General features: G+C 39.5%; 1 protein-coding gene across 3 annotated transcripts in view; it reads right to left on the reverse strand.

The window, feature by feature from the left end:
• Positions 1–11,304: 11,304 nt before the first annotated feature.
• The window catches only part of VSTM2A (V-set and transmembrane domain containing 2A), a 113,972-nt gene continuing 104,184 nt past the window's right edge, over positions 11,305–21,092 (reverse strand). The window contains exon 5 of one of the 3 annotated variants that reach the window (XM_085606926.1): positions 11,305–12,339. In XM_085606926.1, the coding sequence (XP_085463052.1) occupies positions 12,251–12,339 (89 nt within the window). In that variant the 3' untranslated portion in view covers positions 11,305–12,250. The other 2 variants (XM_085606925.1, XM_085606927.1) reach the window with 2 other exon arrangements.

Consider the following 21,092-nt stretch of genomic DNA (forward strand, 5'->3'; position numbering starts at 1 on the left):
TCATAAATTTTAAGATTATCCCGTGTAAATATGAAATGTTTTTAATGGTAATATGAATTGTAAATTGCTTTGTTTCGACCATTGTTTTTATGCTGTCATGTTTTGCTTTTATGATATGTTTTTATATCGAAATAAAGCTTTACTACTACTACTACTACTATTGTTCACTAAGACTAAAAGTATTCTCCCATTGTTGAAGGGATGGGCTTTGTACACTCTAGACCTGAACTTTTATACCTACAGATGATGTCTAATGTCAAAATATGCTTTTATGAGGCAAGTTTTTTAATGAGGGCCTTGCGATTAAGGAATAGGCATCTAACCATGACGGCTGGATTACATTTACATTGGCATTTTGACTGAAGCAGAAGGGGTACCTTATTTATTTGTATGAGCTGGTTTATTTATGAATTTTATGTTATATTTTCAATCCTTGTCACGTTTTCATATTCCATTCTCTACTGTATACCTTCACTTTTATGATTTTAATTTTTCAAATAAAGAATATTTGACTGCCTGACAACTATCCACCCTAACTAACTACCCACTTTCCCACAGTCACTGCTTGAATTGACCATATATTGGAAAACAATGTCTTCAGATATGGCTCATTATTTTAGGTTGATGTTTTTGATTTGCGTCTACACAATTTACAGTCATTTTAATATAGTATAGGGATCTAATTTCTGGAGCTAGCACAGATTATTAGGGTGTCTCTGAATGTGAAATAGATTCAATAGGCAAGCTAATTATGATACTACTGACCAGTGATACAATATAAGGTCTATGAACTATATTTGTTTATGTTGTTCTGACAAATGGCTTCTTTCTACTGCAAATTAACTTCAAAATAAAATATGCACAAGGTATGCTGTTACCTAGCATTGAGGTATGCTGGATAATTGCACAGGGCTCTCAAAGCAGAAAAATGCAAAAGGGATTCGTTTATGGCTATTTTTGGATTGTACAAAACTGCTGCATCAGTGGTATCCTTCAGCTAGTATCAGATGCACAATGTGTTGACACTCATTGAGGCAACGTCGCTCAAACTGGACAATTTTCAGAACAATGTTTTTAACATTTGTAGTTTGTATACTTTAAGTTGACAATACTTTCTATGTGCGCTATTATTTAGGCTATGTGAAAACTATAGCCATTGTCATGGCTTCAAGATAAAAGCTGATCATCAGGGGCACTGTTATAAAAAAGTGGCAAAGGGGGGGAACACATGTGTGCCTGTTGTTTCTGCACCTGGGGCAATGTGATATTATAGAAGGGACCGAAAACATTATTAGCACAGTTTCTTCTGCAATATGAGTCATGCCAGGTACACACATGCGTGTCTACATGATCAAAAGGGAGTGTTCTCTCATTTCAACGAGGTTTTGATCTCATTCTTATAAGGGAATATTTGGACGTTGCTCCCATGCCATATTACAGATGAAGGAGCAAGGGTAAATATGCTGTTGCAAGGTGCCCTGATAATGCATCATATAGAGGCCTTACATAGCCAGCATGTCCCACATGGCAACCCTCTGTAGGAGAAAATTCCCTCAATGTCCTCTCCTGTGGGGTGATCTCTGCCCGAATTTAAACATGAGACAAGGGCTCTGCCTGAAGTGAAAGACACAATAGTGGCTTCCAAGGGCCAATCATTAAGCTGCTGTCCACAATGCAAGCCCCTATTCAGGCAGGCACTGTGAACAGCGCATTGACTGTAATACGGAGCACGGTTCCATTATGTGCCCAGTGCACCCAGTTAAGGTTGCACTGGGGTGCACAGAGGAACAGAGCACCTTATATGTAATACATCTCCATGTCCCCATTGTATAGGACTCATCTGGAATTTCCATTGATACTGGTGGAAATATCTATATAGGGTAGGTTAGGGTAACTTTGATATGTTAGGGACTCTTGAAAGCCCTCATGAAGGTTTTGAGTTGCATTTGTATGCATGCTATCTTTGACGTTTGTTAATGCTGCCTTGAAAACAGGGCGTATTGCTATTTTTTCCTTTCTGGAACAATTTTACCTGAACCTTTGGGTTTTTCCTCAAGACTTACGTTTTTCACAAAAACTATCCGACTCTGGTTATCCAAGAGCCTTTCACTTCAGGTTTCATTCATTTTGAAGGAGAGATTTTAAATTAAAAGGAAGTTTAACTGCATTGAGTGAGCAGATGAAATGGAAGGAATAATTTACAAACAGATTTACAAGCTACTGAACTACTCCCAACTGTTCTTCTCCTAAATAGTGATGTGCATACTAAATATCAAAGTCAGAATATTTAGGGCAAATCATATTTTAAAAATTAACAGGTAAGTAAGTCTAGGTTTTGTATACCTAACTCTGCATATATGTACCTAAGTGGTACATATATCTTCAAGGTACTTAGATGTGGAGTTAGGAATTGTAAATCCATACTTCCTTAGATGCACTTATCTTTCTATATTTTTCCCTCAATATTTTTGTACCTTGATATTCTTTGTGTCAATATTCAGTAGTACAATCTTAATTCCCCGCTCCCAAAAAGAGAGCAAATATCATCAATACGATTATAGCAGTGATAGCTCCAATGAAGCCATGCATTTGTAGAAAATATTAGGACACAAATATTATGTCAGGGAACAAGGATATTACCAGCTTGGGAATAAATGCTCAAGAAAATAAATAGTATGCACTCTACCAACACTAAATGATGTTTCCTCACCTAATACCTCCAAATCCTACATTACCTTCTCTATCCATCTGCATCATGCCTCACAAGGTTGTAGCTATATACTTGGTACTGGTGTTCTTTTAACAATAATATTATTTCTTAAATATAGATTAAATTCATTTTGTTCTACAGGAACTAATAATACAAAGTCTGAACCCTGGAACTATTTTTGTAAACGGTATCTAGATGACTCTATTTATGTCAAAGGATATTTTTTAATCAATATTCTGAAATACAACAATATATCTTAATGTTCCACATCCTTCACTGATATTGTACATTCAATGAGAAAATCTATAGGATCCTCAGATTTAATCTATAATAAATCCATCTACAATTACTACATGGATATGGATAGCAATATTTCTGGGGCAGGTTAAAGTAAAAGGCTGTAACATTGCTTATTGACATTTATAAATTTGAAATAATCATTTAATGCCATGAGACCACTACAGAAGTAGTCTCTGTTTTATCATCCTATACAAAATGTTTTGCTAATTGTGGGAAACCTATGCACAATCAGAACAGGAGTCCTGTGCCTCAGCTTAATATGAATGGCACATCAGTCTTTCTATTTGGAGCACAGATGTCCCAAAGTGATGCTTGAAATGAATCCAAATAAGAGATCAGTAACTGCCGCTACTAATTCAAAGACACTAGAATAATTAGACCAATCATTGTCGTTCTAGAGATGTGGAAATTATTTCAAAGACCAAATTCGAGGAGAAGTGACATGGAAAACTGCATCATGCAAGGACCATTGCTAACGTACAAAAAAAATTAGGGTCTGAGATAAAGTGGATGATGGATTTTGGGAATTAATATTATTTTTCCCCCATGGTCCAGAATGGAGGATTGCTTATCTCATTAGCGATGAGATGCAAGGCGTTAGTGAAATGGGTGATAATACAAGGAAACACACACTAAAGCCTGTTAGCGTGTCCTTGTTGATACCGCGCTACAATTATCACCTCTTTCCGGCCGAAAACAGACGCTAAAGCGGCGATAATTGTCTTGATGATATGCCCCCTAGTTTTTCAGCTTTTTTCCTAGCAGTAGTTAGCACCTTGATGAGGCATGACAAGTTATTCATCATAGCGAACAAATGAGGATATTTTGCTAACAGGAAAGCTGGGAAAAGTAATTGTATGTACACATAACTTTTAGTTTAGTTTTTTGGGCATGATTTAAAGAAGTAAATTGTATCACAAAGACACAATCTGAGTGCAAACGGCCCTAGCGTAAGGGAAGTATTTGAAGTAGGCTCCCTCTCAGACTTCTTGTCTCTGCTACCAGTTGGGGGAAATCTTTTTCCAGACTTGTACAAAAAGGGTTGCTAGCTGTGAATATTCATTTCCGTAGTCAGGCCCTATGTGTGTCCTAGAACCCTCAGCAAAAGTCCTGCCATTTTGAACAAAGGATTTTGAGAATGATGGCAAACAGGAATTGCAGAAAAAAGTGGAATAGTTGGGCTGCATAAATTCAGTTATAATGGGATCAGGAGTTGCCACCAATTACAAGATATTGTGCATGATAAAAATACCTCTTACAAGGTCACCAGTACATGACTAGACTCAGTGAAGACTCAGAAGGATGTTCTATTCAGACCTGCATATGAAGAGGGTTGAGGTGTGACCTACACACCATTTGAAACTAGGGAATGGAGGAGCTTCCAATGTTCATTGGGCTGGCTTTGTGTTAGCCACAGTTGCACAATATATTAAAAAAGGGCTTCATCCTCTGTCAAAGAACCGGCTGCCAGTTGAGAGGGAACTGCACCAGATACTCTGGGAGTTTGCCATTTGAGAGACCTCAACACTTAGGGTCTTTCCAGAAAACCTGGAAGCTATAGGAGAGACCTACAGACGGTTTCCAACTACCTATAATTAAGTGGGACTAAGTAGTTTCTTTGGACCTCTGAAGGACCAGGACAAGGTGTCAATCTTCCTTCAAAAGACGGGACTTTGGCAGCTATGAATTATTGGTTTTGTGCACTGACAGCCACAACTTCTTGCCTTTCTCTGCTGGAAGGGTTTAGGAACTAGCGATGTAATAATTGGGAATTACTGGATATGTGGCATCTGCAGATCTTCAGCATTTAGAGGTGTGAGAACTGGAGGTTTACACCAGTGGAGCCTGAGCTCGTTACACTGATGCAAACCTTTGACCTGGATCTGCATCCGGCTCTGCACTTCCAGGTCATTCTGCTCGATTTTTGAAGAATAACAGGCATTGGATTTCACTGCCTGCTACTCCAGTTTTTGGCATTTGATTTGAAAAAATAGGATAAATGCTGAGCAGTGTCAAAACAGCATGACACCCACTCAGCATTTCCCTGTACCTATAGTGGAGTATTCATATAGCTACTCCATGGTGGCCCTACTGTGGGCCTAGAGATAATATACTGCACTGTACTGGTAGGATGTGGTTCATCTGCTCAATGTATAACAAGCACCTGAGTCCAAAGGTAAAACCTGGGACCAGAACAAACAGAGACATCACCCCAGCAGCAGTGTGACATGGGCATCTACAAAATCCAACTTTGTCCCAGTCAAAACATTTGACACAAAACTGTAGACTTCTACAGGAGCCAGGTCTCGAAGTATGTGACTTTCAGTAATTCTTCTGGGCTACAGCACCTTGCCTTACCCTGCTGGAGGAGTTTGACTTAAAAAAGGCCTCTGCAGTGATTTATAAGCCCACCTGGTCAGCCGATTAACTGTCCTTTGATCCACTAACAGAACACTGCCCCCCATATTGTGGAATTCCTGCTTTCTTGCCAAGACTTCACTGCCTACTGAGCATCCACTGATGCAGCAGTTGCACAAAAAGTAGAACAGTTTGTAAAGGATGTGCCATGTTGTTTGAGCCCCGCTCACATGCTGTTTTATTTTTCAGAAACAAAACCCTGAAGCAAGAGTTATTTACTGACAAACAAAGCAAATTGGCCACGAGATCCTAGGAGGTTTATCCCACTGTCCGGGGGTCATTTGTACTGGTTCTTGTCTGGGATCACCACGGTTTAGTGAGGTCCTGAACATGAAAAATTTGTGCTAGAAGAGCAGCCCAAAATAGAATTTGAGTTCTGAATTATATTGACCGGTACCTCTCTGGTGGATGGACCAATGGACACAGTCTTCGGATATCAAGCCAGCTCAGCTCTACTGCCAGAAATACAGCCTAAAACAAGTGGGGGGAAAAATGAGATAGGTGGGCTAGGAGCATTGCCATTTTACCGCGGTCTCTGATTCCATCAAATTAAAACTTCTGAACAGTGCAAACTGTTAGATTACCTGGCCCATCATGGTCATCTAAAATCAAGCCTACTTACCCAGTAGAATTGCACTTCAGTTACCAGAGAATGTAGAAGATACATGAATAGCACAGTAGATTTGTTGTGGGTGAGTATTTTTGTTATTTGCTCCTTTGAAGTTTCTACCATGTCAAAAGAGTGCAGAGGGTCATGTGAATACATTAGACTGGTACTGGTGAAAAACTATCCTAGGGGCTATTTGGAAATAAGACATTTTGCTCCGTTCCTGAAATGGGGCACCCCGTTGTAACTTGAGCCCATGGTGGAATCTTTCCTGAAGGTTTGTACACTTTTTACATCAAGGAAGTGAAGGTATTTAACTTCTAAAAGATGGCATAAATGTTGACATTTAGATCAAGTTAATCTCTTAAAAGCTGTGACAAGGTGCTTAGCCTTTCTGAAAAAGATTTTACCTTATAAAACTTATCTTAGTATTTTTTCATGCTGTAACGTTTTACCATAAAATCAGGGCAGCTATACTGATTTATCTAGCCTAGCAAAGCTGTTGTCAGCTACAGCTTCCAGCCTTGTACAACTAAAGGCTTTGACTTCGAGAATGTGCTGTTTCAAATGGAATCATTTTTTACTCTGATGAATCACAACAATTGTCCATCATGGGGGAGGCACAAAGAGTGATTAGGTCACAGTGTATTGCACCACATATTATAAAATTGTTTTACTTTCTCATTGTTTGTAAAGTAGAACGTTTTATCTTGTTATAATTCACAATACCAACATCTGATTTTCAATATTTTGTTCTTATTTTTCCTAAAATGTTTCTCTTTTTTTCTAATGTGGTATGTTAAATCCATTGGGCTCAGTGTCTCATTCTCATTCCCAAATCATGGATGTGCAGTTTGCAGTCTGTCTTGTTTGCCAATAGGAATGCAAGTTGTGATGCAACCTATGTACTAATACTGTTTGTATTTGTTCTATGTATGGTCTTGGAAGTTGGTATTTATTTCAAAAGTCTTATAAGCCTGGGATTTCTAGAGAAGAATTTTGTTTCATTTCCATTTGTGCATATATAAGTTCTAGTGTGGTAAACGCTCAGGTACAACCTGTTAGGCATTAATTCTCCCACGTTTGTAAGGCCTGTAGCTTCTCGTTGTCCATATCCCTCCAGATCCTAATGTACACTGTTTCCAGTCCTACATTTTTCTGTGATAGCATAATATATTGTGGGTATTGTAGTCTTGTACTGCTCTTATTGAACTATTTACACTAACACACAGGTGAGCAATGATTTGTAGGTGAAAGGTTCAGGACTAGAGACAGTGTAAATAATGACCTGGAATGAAGTTGTCACCCTAATTGCTACCAACTTCTTCAAAATGTTGAGTACAATAATTTAACCTGATAAACACATGACCTTCATCATTATTATGTACATACCTTCCTCCCACTTACCCCTTTCATTTTTTGCCTTTGGCAATGGCATAGGTAAAAGAGAAACACATGAAATGCCATGAAAGATATGTTCATGGTTCAGGCCACGAACACTAAACTAGCACAGAAAGAAAACTGTGTGGAGATGCTTAATATTTGAAGCAAATACTACATTTTAACCATCTTAGCTAGAGGGAAAGCTATAATAATAAAAAAAATCAGTCACTCTGAAATGCCATGTTACAACCCTTGAGACTTTTAAACCAAAACCTCCAATTACAGAAAAGTCCTTAGATATGGGAGTAGGAATACTAGGGATCTTTCTATATCAGTAAACTACAAATCTAGTTCCTTTGTCAATATTTGTAGAGCACAATTTGCAGGCTCAGCATTCACAAGCAGATCCCAAACAAGTGCTAGTTCCAGTACTTACGTAGCCTAATAGTAAACAAAATGGTAAGCCGAAATGTAAAAACCTGAGGATTGTTTTGCACAGAGGGTCTCCAAGTGACACCACAGACATTAAGAGGTAAGCCAGAAATGTGAAACAATCAGATACACAGTGACATCTTAGATGTCTCCTGATCTGTCCCTGTGGACCACCACTATACTAGGTGGCATTATATGATAAATAAGTAATTTGTTTCATCTTCTATCATTAAGCAATTTCTGGGGGCAAACCTAGCTAAATGAGAGAAATGATAAAAGAGAGAAAGACAATAAAACGTACGAACCATAAAGAAAAATAAATGACAAATTAACAATAAGCCCCTGCTTGAGTGGGTAAAGTATGGGAGAAATTTGTCAGAAAAGAACGGTCTGCTCTCAGCCTCTTTACTGGGGGTGGTGCCTCATACTTTTAAAATCAGCAGTGTTAGACTTCTGAAGATAATTGAACATGTATGTAGTACCAGGTTATAATCTATAAAGATTACCTGCCATATTTGGTCAACATGAATAGTACGTTATTTTCCCACGGTTTGTAACCCTGAGAGATGTTTGGTAGCTGATGCAGCTCAATTCTCTTCCCAGTTCAATAAAGTTGTTTTTTACCTTCCCTCCAGCCACTGGCTAATTGCTTTGCATGATGTTGATTACACGTTCTTTACAAAGGTTCTTCGGAACAGCTTGAGTAAGAACATTGTCCTACCTTATTGTCAGGTAGGATCTAAACACACTTTGAACCATACCTTTTATTACTCCTCCTAGGTTTGGAAATTATTGAAATGTATTTGCCCTAAACATTTGACAATATTGTCCTACTATGTTCATTTTCTTACTTATGTAATTTGATTGTTGTACTTCTATTTTTTTCAGCATTCAATCGCCTTTTATCAAGGTTTGTTCTTTATAAAAACGTCAAATAAAATACATTAGTATTAAAAAAATTGTATCACACTTCAATTATCATGGATGATTCCGCAATCATGCAGTATGATGTACTGTGCCTTTTTCATCCAAAGCCCCATGTGGTGTTCAGCTATAACTCCCCAAAATATATCCATGAAGCCTTGATTATTTAATGGCTGCAATCCTATAGCACTTTGAATGTTAATCACATTCACTGTCCTCAACAAATGTGTGTCACATCATGTTTACATGACACGGTAATGTTTTTGCTCATCCACTAATCAACTGCACATGTCACTGAGGGTCTTATTAATTAGAGGCTTGCACCCGGAGCGTAACTTTTTTGACGATCTGGCGGCACAAACCTCTTCACCACATCTATGATGCCATGCAAAGCCACTTTGCATAACTTTGCCTGGCCTCATAGATATGGAGTAATACAAGGCAGCACAAGTCTCTGCATTGCCTTACACTGCACCAGGGAGGCTTTCCATGTGCTTTGTGTGGGGTTTCCCGTGCAACACCCTTGGATTTTGACGCTGCCACAGATTTACTTAAACACGTAAACCTGGGGCAGTGCCAAAACCTTATGCCTCCCCAGAACTGGTGTAACACAGAGAAATATTTTTATTTCTCCTTGTTTTTACCTCTTTCCATGTGCGCTGCATGTTTCAGCACACATAGGAAGAGGAAAACACATTTCTGGACTATTTTTGTGCAGGAAGGTGCTCCTTCCTGCGCAAAAACAATCCTTCCTGCAACACAGACACCCACTCATCATGATGCAAGGGTGCCTGCGTTGGAGCTAGGCAGCAAATTGTGCAATAGCACAGGAGGAAAGGACAGGAATGCACCGTAATTCATTAATGCAGTGCATTCCTGCCCTTTCACATTGGCATAGGGCAGCACAGTCTAGAAGACTTGAGTCTCTGCCCTATGCCTATTCCCCAAAAACGAGGCCCTGTGGCTTATTTTGCTAAGAAAACTTAGGGCTGCATTAATTCATACATTCAGGATTGCTGTCCATTTTTTGGTGTTGTCCAACATTGATAAATGCAATGCATTATTGACAGGTATTCTCAAATATGTTTTCTTCCACTCAGATCTGTGCTGCATTCTGAAGTCCACACATACTTAATTTTACACAGCTTTCCTATTGAAAACCCATTCAAATTTATGGTTCCCTGTGTTTCCAACAAGTACTAAATGTTGTGTCAAATATAATTTTCTGGGTAGCTTCAAAACCATGGAGGTATCTGTAGTACACATAGTAAGTTCGTAGAGTGATTCACCAGGAAATCTCACACTTTGAGCCATACTTTTGATTACTCCTCCTACGTTTTGAAATTCTCAGATACTTCTATCAAATTTTCTCTAAGGCTTATAAATAAGCAGATCATATTTGCTTATTTGCCCTAAACATTTGACAATATTGTACTACTATGTTCATTTTCTTACTGATGTAGTTTGATTGTTGTACTTCTATTTTTTCAGCATTCAGTCGCCCTTTATCGAGGTTTGTTCTTTATAAAAACGTCAAATAAAATACATTTAAAAATTGAGAAACTGTATCACACTTCAATTACCATGGCTTATTCAGCAATCATGCAGTACGATGTTCTGTGCCTTTTCATCAAAAGCCCATTGCGGTGTTCAGATATAACTCCCGAACATATATCCTTGAAGCCTTGATTATTTCAGTTAGCCATTTAGGATTTGGGATCCAAACCAAAATAGAATATAATCTTCAAAGGATAAGTGAATTACAGTTTTTTTTTAAACCCTAAAACCCTGAGTTTTGGGAAATCAGAACCCGGCTCTAACAAAATATGCCATTTGAATAATATACGGAATACATGCTGCACTAAAAGCAGCCACAATTGCTGTCCAACATCAATCCACAAATCACCCAGGAATGTGCTTCAAATCATCTTGTGGATGGAGTCTCTGTTAGGCAAAGTAGTTTATGAAATTCTGTTCTGTGTCCTTCAGCAATTTGGGATGGTCAGACGAGTAAGATTCCTGCCTATCTTCCATGAACAAGACTTTAACCCCTTATCTATGAATTATAAATTAATAATAACATGTAACACTGCCAGTACTAATAGTAACTAAGAAATCAGGTGCCTGAAGTAATTACTTCATGATGTAGTTCTTGCTCATACTGTGCCAACTTCTGGTGCAATATCTGGTTTCGCCATACTCACCTATGATCATTTGTTTTGTGGCAAACAACAGGAAAAATAAAATATGTAATATATCTACAGTTCAAGAAAACATATTGCATATATATTTTTATGGACACTTGTAAAATGGAAATACAGGCACTTGTGACTCAGTAGCACACTGGGTGTAGAGTATCCAATAGGAGATGCTTTGGTTTCTCTTTTATTGTTCCTCTGGCATTCTACAGGACAAAAATAGGTTAGTTTTTTTTTTGTAGATTCATTTCAGCATGAAAAAACAAGGAGCTTTCACGTGGTATGAATAAATAAAACCCCAGCACTCTGCAAACACACAGATAAATGCATTATTCAGAGACCATACCAAAGTTTAATGAGCATCCTACAGAAGAAACAGAAGGCGGTATTGCAATTCATAGCAGTCAAACCATTAGGATGAAACCTGTGTTTTACAAATAAATGCGCACAATATTAAATCACAAATTAAAAAGTAAAGTTTTGATGAAAATAAACAAAAAATTGTTGTTCGTGACACAGCACATATACTGTAAGATAGAAATTGTCTTGCATGAGGACCATAGTATGCCTACTCAGAGGGTATATCACACATAAGCAATTTACATAATTTTAAAGTGATTTTTGCATATACAGTAGTTGCAAAATTAGGTAAAACACGTGAAATATAGAACACACAAAAAAAGATGTATTTATAAGTGTCCATACATTGAACAGGGATCAGCCTAAATCAGCGTATGCCAGCGTAGGACAAGACATGAACCGAGCTGTAACAAGGAAATATATTAAAAAAATATAATCAAAGGGACAGAAACTTCTTCTTTGCTTTTTTTCCCTTAAATAAACTATTGGCGTGTCATCCTGCTGTTGTTTTGAAGTGTTGCCATATTTTTTTTTCAAAAGTAAATTGATGTTTGGTTGGTATTAGCATTTGGTTGGGATTTGCGAGTTTGTTTCGCTTCTTGTGTGTTGGCCTTAGGTTGCCACCACTGCACTGTGATGTGTTTCTTCCACCTTTTTGAAGAAAAGGACATTAGTTCCACGTTGAAGTTGAAGGAAGTGAATGACATGCAGGCCAATCCCTGAGGGATACACAATGTACGATGGATCGACTCGAAGAAAGAAAATCAAACAGATCCTGCTGTAACAAAGAGATCCTTGAAGGTCACACCAGTCTCCTCGAATAGAAAGATCAGTGGAATCGGAAGGGCAATGACTTTGAGAGAACGTGTGGCATCTCACTTTTGTACTTCAAAAAGAGGGTGCTCCTTGTGTGGCGATTTAGAGTACATTGGGTGCAGGGTGTTGGTTGGATGTTAGGGTCAACTTTGTTGTCCACTCCTTGGGTTTTACAGGCGATTTGCCCTTTGCTTTAAGAAGAGAAAGTGATATTGGAAAAAGTCAGCACTTTAGATTAAAGCAAAGCACCCGTCACAAAGCCACACACAAGAAGCAGGACAGAAAGTCCATGGCTTGTAGCTATCCTTGCACCTGCGGAAGAAGTTATAAGATATTCGCTCATCTTGCAGATTTCCAAGGCTCCTTATAAGGTTGATTTAAACACATACAATTATATATTTAATTAGTTGGCCAGCTTGGCTCTGGTGCCCATGATTTTCTTGGCATGCACTGCAAACGACAACACATACAAAGCATTTCAGTCCCCACAAGGGTTTTATTGCTATCTGTCCATTAAAATGTAATTCCAAATTGCCATCTTACCAAGCAGAAAAAATATTTGTACATTTTTTTTACTATATCGCCCATCCCAAACTTTTTAAAATATGTGGTATTCTTCACTGATACTTTTTCACTTCAGTATGCAAACAATCTGAATGTCTGACATGCTACTAATTCTAAATAACCCGCATGTTAATAACGATTTAGCATCATTTTTAAACTGATGGACACTAAAGTGCATTTTCCATAACACTGTTTATTTTTTTTAATCGGAAATCAAATGATTGCATGCCTTTAATACATATAGCTTTGGTGCTGGTAGATACCCCCTGCTGGATATATTGTTTTGAGGTACATGACGAACATCATTCTTCTCCATTTAAAACATTAAAAAATTAAACGCAAATCAAATGCAACTCTGACTAAGAAACTATAAAGGTATTTTCCTATGAAAACACTTCCATATGATTTCTGGATCAAATGCAACTGTTTGAAATAGTCTCTATGCAACAGTCTTGAACAGCGCTATTTTACACCATTTGTTATCTGTTAAACATTAATTTTAAGATGTGCTTACCTCACATATTTGCTTTGACACGGACATAATATCCAGTACGATATTCATACATCTATATTTTCTGTGAAAAACAAGCATGTCATCTATTGCTGTCTTTAACAACAATATATGCACACATATAATATTTGGTGATATTTCGTCGTCATCTCTACCTTATAAAGTGCATTACTTCTTTGAGAGTTCTGCTTTAATGTAGAAAAGTTATGTTAATAAAAAGGTGGTCGAACTACCTAATATTCAGCAGAGATGGACAGTTTTTGCTGAGTGCCGGCAATTTGTCACCTACCATAAGTAGACATTGCATGAGGCTGAATGGTATAAAATGTGTTTTGCACTAGTCTGTCACTGAAAATGTTGTTTAAGGAACAACTGGAAACACACACACAAAGCCTCATTCAAATGTTGGATTAATTGGATCATACATATTATAGGTGCAGACAATATCGTTCTCCAACAATCACCTTGGAAATCGTCAGTCAGACACATCTGGGACAGGCTAGATAACTAATTCGCCTCAAACAAAGCACCTTGACAGGTTCATAGATACACTCTATCTTAGATAGTTCCCTTAGCACTATTTCCAGTACACTCACTAATACCAGTCGGTTGATTTTTCTCCTCCTTCCACTTCATACATGGGAGAGTAATGCGTACATGTGTAACTCAGCTCTACCTCTATTTATTTCCAAATATACTGTCGACTTTCAACCTCTATACATATCTGCAGGCCAATTATTGTTTTGTTTTGTGTTGTTTTGTATTGCTATCAGTTTGTAGTACTATCATTTGTTTATCAATTTGCCTTTATCATTCTGGACTTCATTATTGCTGTGTACCATCAACAACTATAAGCTAATCTGTATCTTTTCTTTTTTCTTTTTGTACACTGCTTGTTCTCTGAAAATTAATAAAAATCCTTTGAAATAAAAAAAAGAAAATCTTGTTTATGCAGTCTCTCTGATTTAAAAGTCTTTAAAAAATGGACAGGCTCCCAGAAAAAAATGGCCAGAACCAGTGCAAAACTACCCACCACTAGTGCAATTCATCAGCGCCAAAGGACCACACAATAAAGATTTGGAAATCAGTCTTGATGAATTAGTTTGGAACACAAGCAATTATGCCCTATGGGGTAGATTGAACCCTTGTCATATTAGAAGGAAACTCATACCTTGTTTTGTCGCCTTGAGTTAAGACCTCAGTCTATACCTGTCTCCTAATTTTCCATAGATCATATCTGAGAGTACTGAACAGAGGGTAGGTCGATGATATATAAAACATCATCAAATTTTCACATTTGAATATTTATTTTGAATCTGTCAAAATATTTCTAATGCTCAGTAGTTGCATAAAGGCATGTTTCGGAAAAGCCTCCCACATGAAAACATATGTTCTCAACAAGAATTTACACCTGAATTTATGCATCAGTTGTCAATTGCAAATGCCAGCCTCAAATCAAGCAACAGTGGAATTTAGTGGCAAATACTAAAATGATCCTGCAGGTGTACAAAGGGATATCGATATCACAAAAAGTTTTGCACCTCTAAGCTGAACTTGAGTAAAGTCATATCCATTCTCAGAACCAGATTCTCAAAACCAGGATCCACTGAAATGTATACTTAAAGATTGAGCTTAATGCTATGGAAAATCCTCTGGCTTGTAAGATTGGCATAGCATTATGTTCAACGTTAAGGTCAGACCAGAAACAGTTAGGTGACAGGGACAGCCATGAAACGTTTACTGGACACCAAGAAAACTAAAATGTTTTTGGGTTTTAACAAACATTTTGTATGGTGCTTTTTGTCTTAGAATTATATGTAAGAGTAAAGTATTTCTGCAAACTCAGGAAAATGTGTGCTCTATGAATGGTGAGGGGGAAATGAAAAATGTCACAGAGATGCAAAGGAAGATTGCTCTTCACAGAGAAAATAGTTTCAAATCAATGAAATATTCCTTAAAAGAGCTGAACACTAATGTACAAATCTACTGACTTATACACACAGATACTGGCACAGGAGTTATTTTATCAGCGGAAAAGTATACATGCAAATCTATAGGTTTTCTTGGTTTCCAACCACACTTCAGTGGATTTATGTGAATTTTCATCAAGTTAGGAGTCTCAGTAAATTTGAGTTTTAAGTCAATGAATTGTAGATTTTCAGCTTTTTACTTTTGTGAAGTTTGCACACATTGCATTTTTATAGACAAAATACTCTAATCAATACGAACAAATTAGACAACAAGCCTCACTTTGAGAAATGGACTACTGCCAAGTGCATGACGCTAGAACAGTGACCTGACGGAACCAGTCACCTTCATGAAGATGGCTTAAGTTATTAGTGTAGCTCACAAAGAGACATCCTGTCTGTACAACATGGATTAAAACAGTTACTTTTTACAACTGGAAGATGAAAAGTTAAATTTCGCTAGCTGCAGTTTTACAGGCAATTGGTATTGAATAACAAGAGTACAGGATGCTGTTTCAAACCTTGCATGGTATTTTCACTTGTACTGAGTACCGGAAGTGCAGTGTAGATTTGGATGTGCATAATTATGACATAAATTCTCTTTTTGAACACGGATGTTGCATAATTTGTTCTCCAGAGTGTGCTTTGACTTTGCAGAAACATGCAGTTGTACTATGGGGCAAAGATGCATCCATGCATCTTATGGTGCTTCAGTCATGCTTAAAAAGCCTTAACTGCTTCTGAGAATCTATGATTAGGTTTATTATCTCAATATCGATTCATTCACTGTGCACCTGATAGACAGAAAACAATTAATATGATATAAATGTAATAAATAAATAAAAAAAAGTCTTCCTTAATTTGGGGATAACTACTAGAAATGACACAAAGCAGACTCAAGCATCGTAGAAGTATTGATTCTTCAGTAATTCCCATTATCTATTTATACGGAAGAAACATAACAGATTTGTTGTATTATGGTCGCCTTAAGTTATTGATAGATCCTGTTGATGAATGCTAAACCAAAATAGCAAAGTCACTAGAACCTCGATAGCCATTACTGCACCATATGCATTTGAAAGTATACACCACAGGTTGAAATCTTTCATTCATGAGGACAAAATAATTTCTCTGCACCAAGTAAAGTAACTCACAGGTATGTCACTAATCTAATGAAATAAAGAGTTTAAAGACACCACTATGTGTTAATTTGTGTAAGTGTGCAGTATCACTACCCAAAAAAAGTTACACCATAATTTTCATGTGCATCAAATATTGTTATAGTATTTAAAACATATCAATACCCGTATAGATGGCTTAAGAAATGTTCTAGTTAGGTGAATTTGTCAGTGACGACATTAATGTTTTGAACTATAAAAACACAGAAATTCACCAGCTATAGTTAGCAGCAATAAATATAACTTGCACCCCACCTTGCACTGCTTATGACCTCACATACAGCAGGAGCTGGCATTGCTCCCACCCGCAGGGAGCAGCACCTCATACTACTCCCTCCAGGCAGGAGCAATATTTTGATCTTTTTCCCTGCCCGCTTCACAGTGCGTAGGGCAACAGGTCAAAAGTCTGCAGGTTGGAGCATTTTTAAAGCTTCCATCCACTGGGAGCAGACTTGAGGTTTGCTCCCGCTTGGTATGAGATTTGAAAATGCTCCTGCCAAACGAGACCACACAGGTTTCTATGCCTCCACCGTTGCTGGCAGGGAATCTGCTATGTCCCGGGATGGGCTCCTCAGGACATAGCATCTGAGCCGGCTCCAGACGATGAAGTCCCCAAGGCCATTAACGGCTCAGGGAGGGGTGCTACATGGCCATTCTCCACATAAAAAGTAATTTTAGCTCCAGGGCTGGGTTCCCCGGGGTCCCCTGTGGAGGGGCCCCACAGCCCAACAGACTCCCCTGCATGCACCCATCCTAGCTGCAGCAGGAGCTGGCTTTTCCTCCACCTGGTGGGAGCAGGTGTTTTTTCTGCTCCTGCCTGCCGAGAGCAATCTCTGATTCCCTGCTTACAAGATTGCTCCCACCAGGCCAGAGCATTTGTTCAGCTCTAACCATTTGGAAGCACACTTTTTTGTCCTTGATTGCGCTCTTTTGGGCAGGGAAACAGTGTTCCGGGGGTGGGCTCCTTGGGACACAAGGTGGATGATGTCCTGAGGCCTTTCTAGGTTCGGAGAGGGGGACTGCCTGCCCCCTCTCTTTAATTTAGAATTAGCTCTGTGGGATGGGGTCCCTGGGTCTTAGGGAGGCTCAGGAGGGGGTTGTACATCCCCTCCTCTATAATTTACTGTAAGTCACAGTAAATTAGATCCCTAAGGCCTTACGGAGGCTTGGGGAGGGGACTACACCACCCCTGTAAAATTGATTGCTCCCCCCAGGCTCAGACACAGGGTTATACATATATAGACACAAATGCAGTGGACTATGTTTCAGAGGCAGCCATGAAATAGGGGGAATATATCTCTCATTTACTTGTGAAATATGGGCTGTGACATAATGATAGTTCTCAGAACTCTCTGCACCTATAAAAATCACAGGCTCAGTCAATATATGCAGCAAGGTTATCTGAGTTATATGGCTAAGGTTATCCAAGTTATACAGAAAAAAAGGTCAAGTGAAAATACATAATTATTTTGTGAAGGCTACAGCCATAACATTGTTTACAATGACATGCTCTCACACACTGCATTGTTTAAACAGCAATTTCTTCATAAAAGGTAAACATATTAACTTCAGTGCCAATTGTTAGCTGAACTAAAACATCAACTTAGCAATATTGGAACACATTAAATGGTTACCTCTCTCTCTCTCTCTCTCTCTCTCTATCTCCTCTCATATCTCTTTGTAGTTATTTGCTACTTAATATCAATCTTGAGACTCACAAGAGGAGGAGGTCATTACGCCCCTCGTATACCTCAATAATGGTAATAAATAGCCTATTATATTATGAATATATGGCTTATGCCATAACACTTTTCAGATACTCTATTATTCTATTAAAATTACACATTTAACTAAAATCAGGACGCAAAGAGTTCAGTTTCTGCACTGAAGTAAAATCAGTTGAAAAAGGCCTCATCACTATTAGCAGAGTTGATTCCCTATGCCGAGCCTTTGTAAGGGGTGATGTGTGAAGCAGCAGACAGTGATGTTCTGTGATTTTCTCATATCAGTTTCACTGCACTTTGGTTACGATATGGAGCAATAGGGAATTTGAACTTCAGGGCCTCATTTATCAGGTTTAGGCATAGGGCAGCTCCACAAGTGTCACGTCTCGGCACGCCTGCAGAGGACCGCACCATGGATAGGCCAAAAGCTAGCACTCAGGGCTTGGACTACATCTCCCATAATGCCTGGGAGAAGGCGCAAGAACGGGACCTACATAAGCCCCGCCTTCCAACAGCCCGGTGCTTGCCAACAGCTATTTCTCATGGACCCGGAGGTGAATGCCGTTCGTCTCCCTTCTTGTATTCTATCATCGCGCATCTCGCCTCGCTCAGCGGCCGCGGAGCCGTGGGGGACGCGCTAGTGGCATCCTACCGCGTCGTCGGAAAGCGGTGCCCGTCCCTGGTGTCTAAAAGCTCCTTCGCGGAGCAAAGCCGGCAGCTCATTCAGCCGGAAAAACACTTCTCAGCACCCCATCAGAGGGGAATGCTATTGTTTGTGCAGTGCTAAACGTACCTCCTTGGGCAGCAAGGCAGGGACTCGCTACAGGATGCTGCCCTTCAACCCAGGAGTTTAGCGGGGCGGACCAGGCCGCACTTGGATCTTCTATTGTGTTTTGAACAAGGTCTTCTCCTGTCCTGGGTACCCCGTCAGAAGGGCTGTCTGGGGCTCCAGGAACGGACCCTCCTCACTGCCCAGAACTGCTAATGCCAATACCGCTTGGAGCCATTTAAAAGGCTCGGAGAGTGCACCCCGACCAGCCCACCTACGCGCTTGGAACCGTTTGAAAGGCTCCGATAACCGGCAACTCCCTGAAACGCAAAGGGGGGAACCCTACCTGACTTTCCTTGGATCTTATAACTGGCCGGACATCGCCTTTGGGTCATGTGAGTTTTTACTCTTGTGTGTGACATTGTGCAACCTCTTCTGTTTCCCTTGCTCACTCCCCGTAACTTTCCTGCCACGCTTTGCTCTTCTCTTCCAGGGCCTATGAGGGATGCGCTACTGGAGTGAGGTCAACTCCAGACGCTAGCTTCCGAGGGTTCCACCTCTACCTCCTTTCCCTGGGTTCCGTTTGATCCCTTTCCCCCGAAGTGGTGTTCCCCGCAGAACATCTATGTTTAGGGGCTCGCGAGCGATACCACCAAGGGGGAGGGGGTGACCGAGCAACCAGCATCGCTCCCGCTGTATCCGGCTTATAAGGTGAGTGGTCCTCGTCCCTGTACCTGACAACAAGTAATCTTGCAGTGCAGCCTACAAGGGCAGGAATATGCCAGCTCTATGAGCTACAGTGCATTCCTGTCCTTTCCCCCTGTGCTGGTGCACAATGGGCTGCCATGTGCCAATGCAGGCATTCTTGCAGGTGCAAGGGTGTCTTCGTTGCGGGGCTAATTGTTTTTGTGTGGGAAAAAACACTTTTCTCCTTATATGTGTGCTGCATAGAAAAAGGAAAAAACATGCATTTCTCCTCGTTGCATCTCCCGAACACCAACCATGGGGTGGCGTTAGATTAGGACGCATTCCCAGTTACGATTTCTCATAAATCTGGGAATGCTTCAGATTCAATGGGTGTTGTGGGGGAACACCCACAGCAACACCCATGGAACTCCCCTTTTCATGCCTTACAAAGACTAGTTAATTAAACTACAGTGACTATTCATGCCAATCTGCTCTAATTCAACATGATATTAAACCTTTAAGCTTTCTACACAACACAGATTTGTTAGTTTTACTTACAAAGGTGTGAAAAGCTTACTCTAAACCTGCAAGTTAAATTTGACTCACTGCTGATCAATCCATTAGGAGTGTTTTTTTATGTTGCTGATCTTTTTAGATCACGTGGGGATCATCAGAGGAAGTTTAAGTTGGGAAGTGTCCTAAGAGATGACTTAAATTTAAACTGTCTCTTCATCCTCCTCAATAAAAGCTAAACAACTGTAGTGTATTACTTTTGTTGCCTAGCTAGAACAATACCATTAATTTTGTAGATATTTCCTCCAAAATATTGTTCTAACATTTCATCACGATGTCATCTTATTGCAATGTACTTTCGCGACAGTAATCCAAAGGACAAAAGGGGCAAGAGTGCATCCGTAGCAAGTACCATGAGCACTAGAAATACACTAGTAACATTCATTATGTACTCACCTGGATCTGCTGTGCATTAGTTTGCCTCAGACTACATATTTTCTATCAAAGTGGACGGTCTTAAAGATGTTTTTATTGCCCCAGGACTGTAAGTGCAGATAAAAGGCTAGGATGGTGATATGCATTTCTCCACAAAAAAATCTCCAAAGAAGGCCGAGTCAAAACCTTTAAACGCAATTGTCACTGCTCTTGAGAGAAAAGTGTGACAAGTCAACAGGGATTTAGCTATCATTAGTACAGCAGGTGCAGAAGCACATGAGCCCAGAGTTATAAGCTCTCTACCACTTCCTGGCATTTTTTTTCACCAGGGCAAACACAACAAGATGATGGACGGAGTGCTGAAACCTTTTAACCACTCACCCACAGTCGCTGATCTGGGTTTAAACCATCATTCTTTTGATCACTATGCCAGCCCAGTTTGGACCCAGCCATATGCAAATCAGTCTTGACCCTTCTCCTCATGGTATTAGTCCAGCCCAAACTGCCATGTCCTCCTTGAACCGGAATCAAGCATCCTGGGACTGGTTTCAGGGATACACCCCTCATCAGCGAGCCTAGCTTGAATCCAGTGGCAC

The sequence above is a fragment of the Triturus cristatus genome, chromosome 5_2 (genome assembly GCF_964204655.1).
Source record: "Triturus cristatus chromosome 5_2, aTriCri1.1, whole genome shotgun sequence".
NCBI classification, from domain to species: Eukaryota; Metazoa; Chordata; class Amphibia; order Caudata; family Salamandridae; genus Triturus; species Triturus cristatus.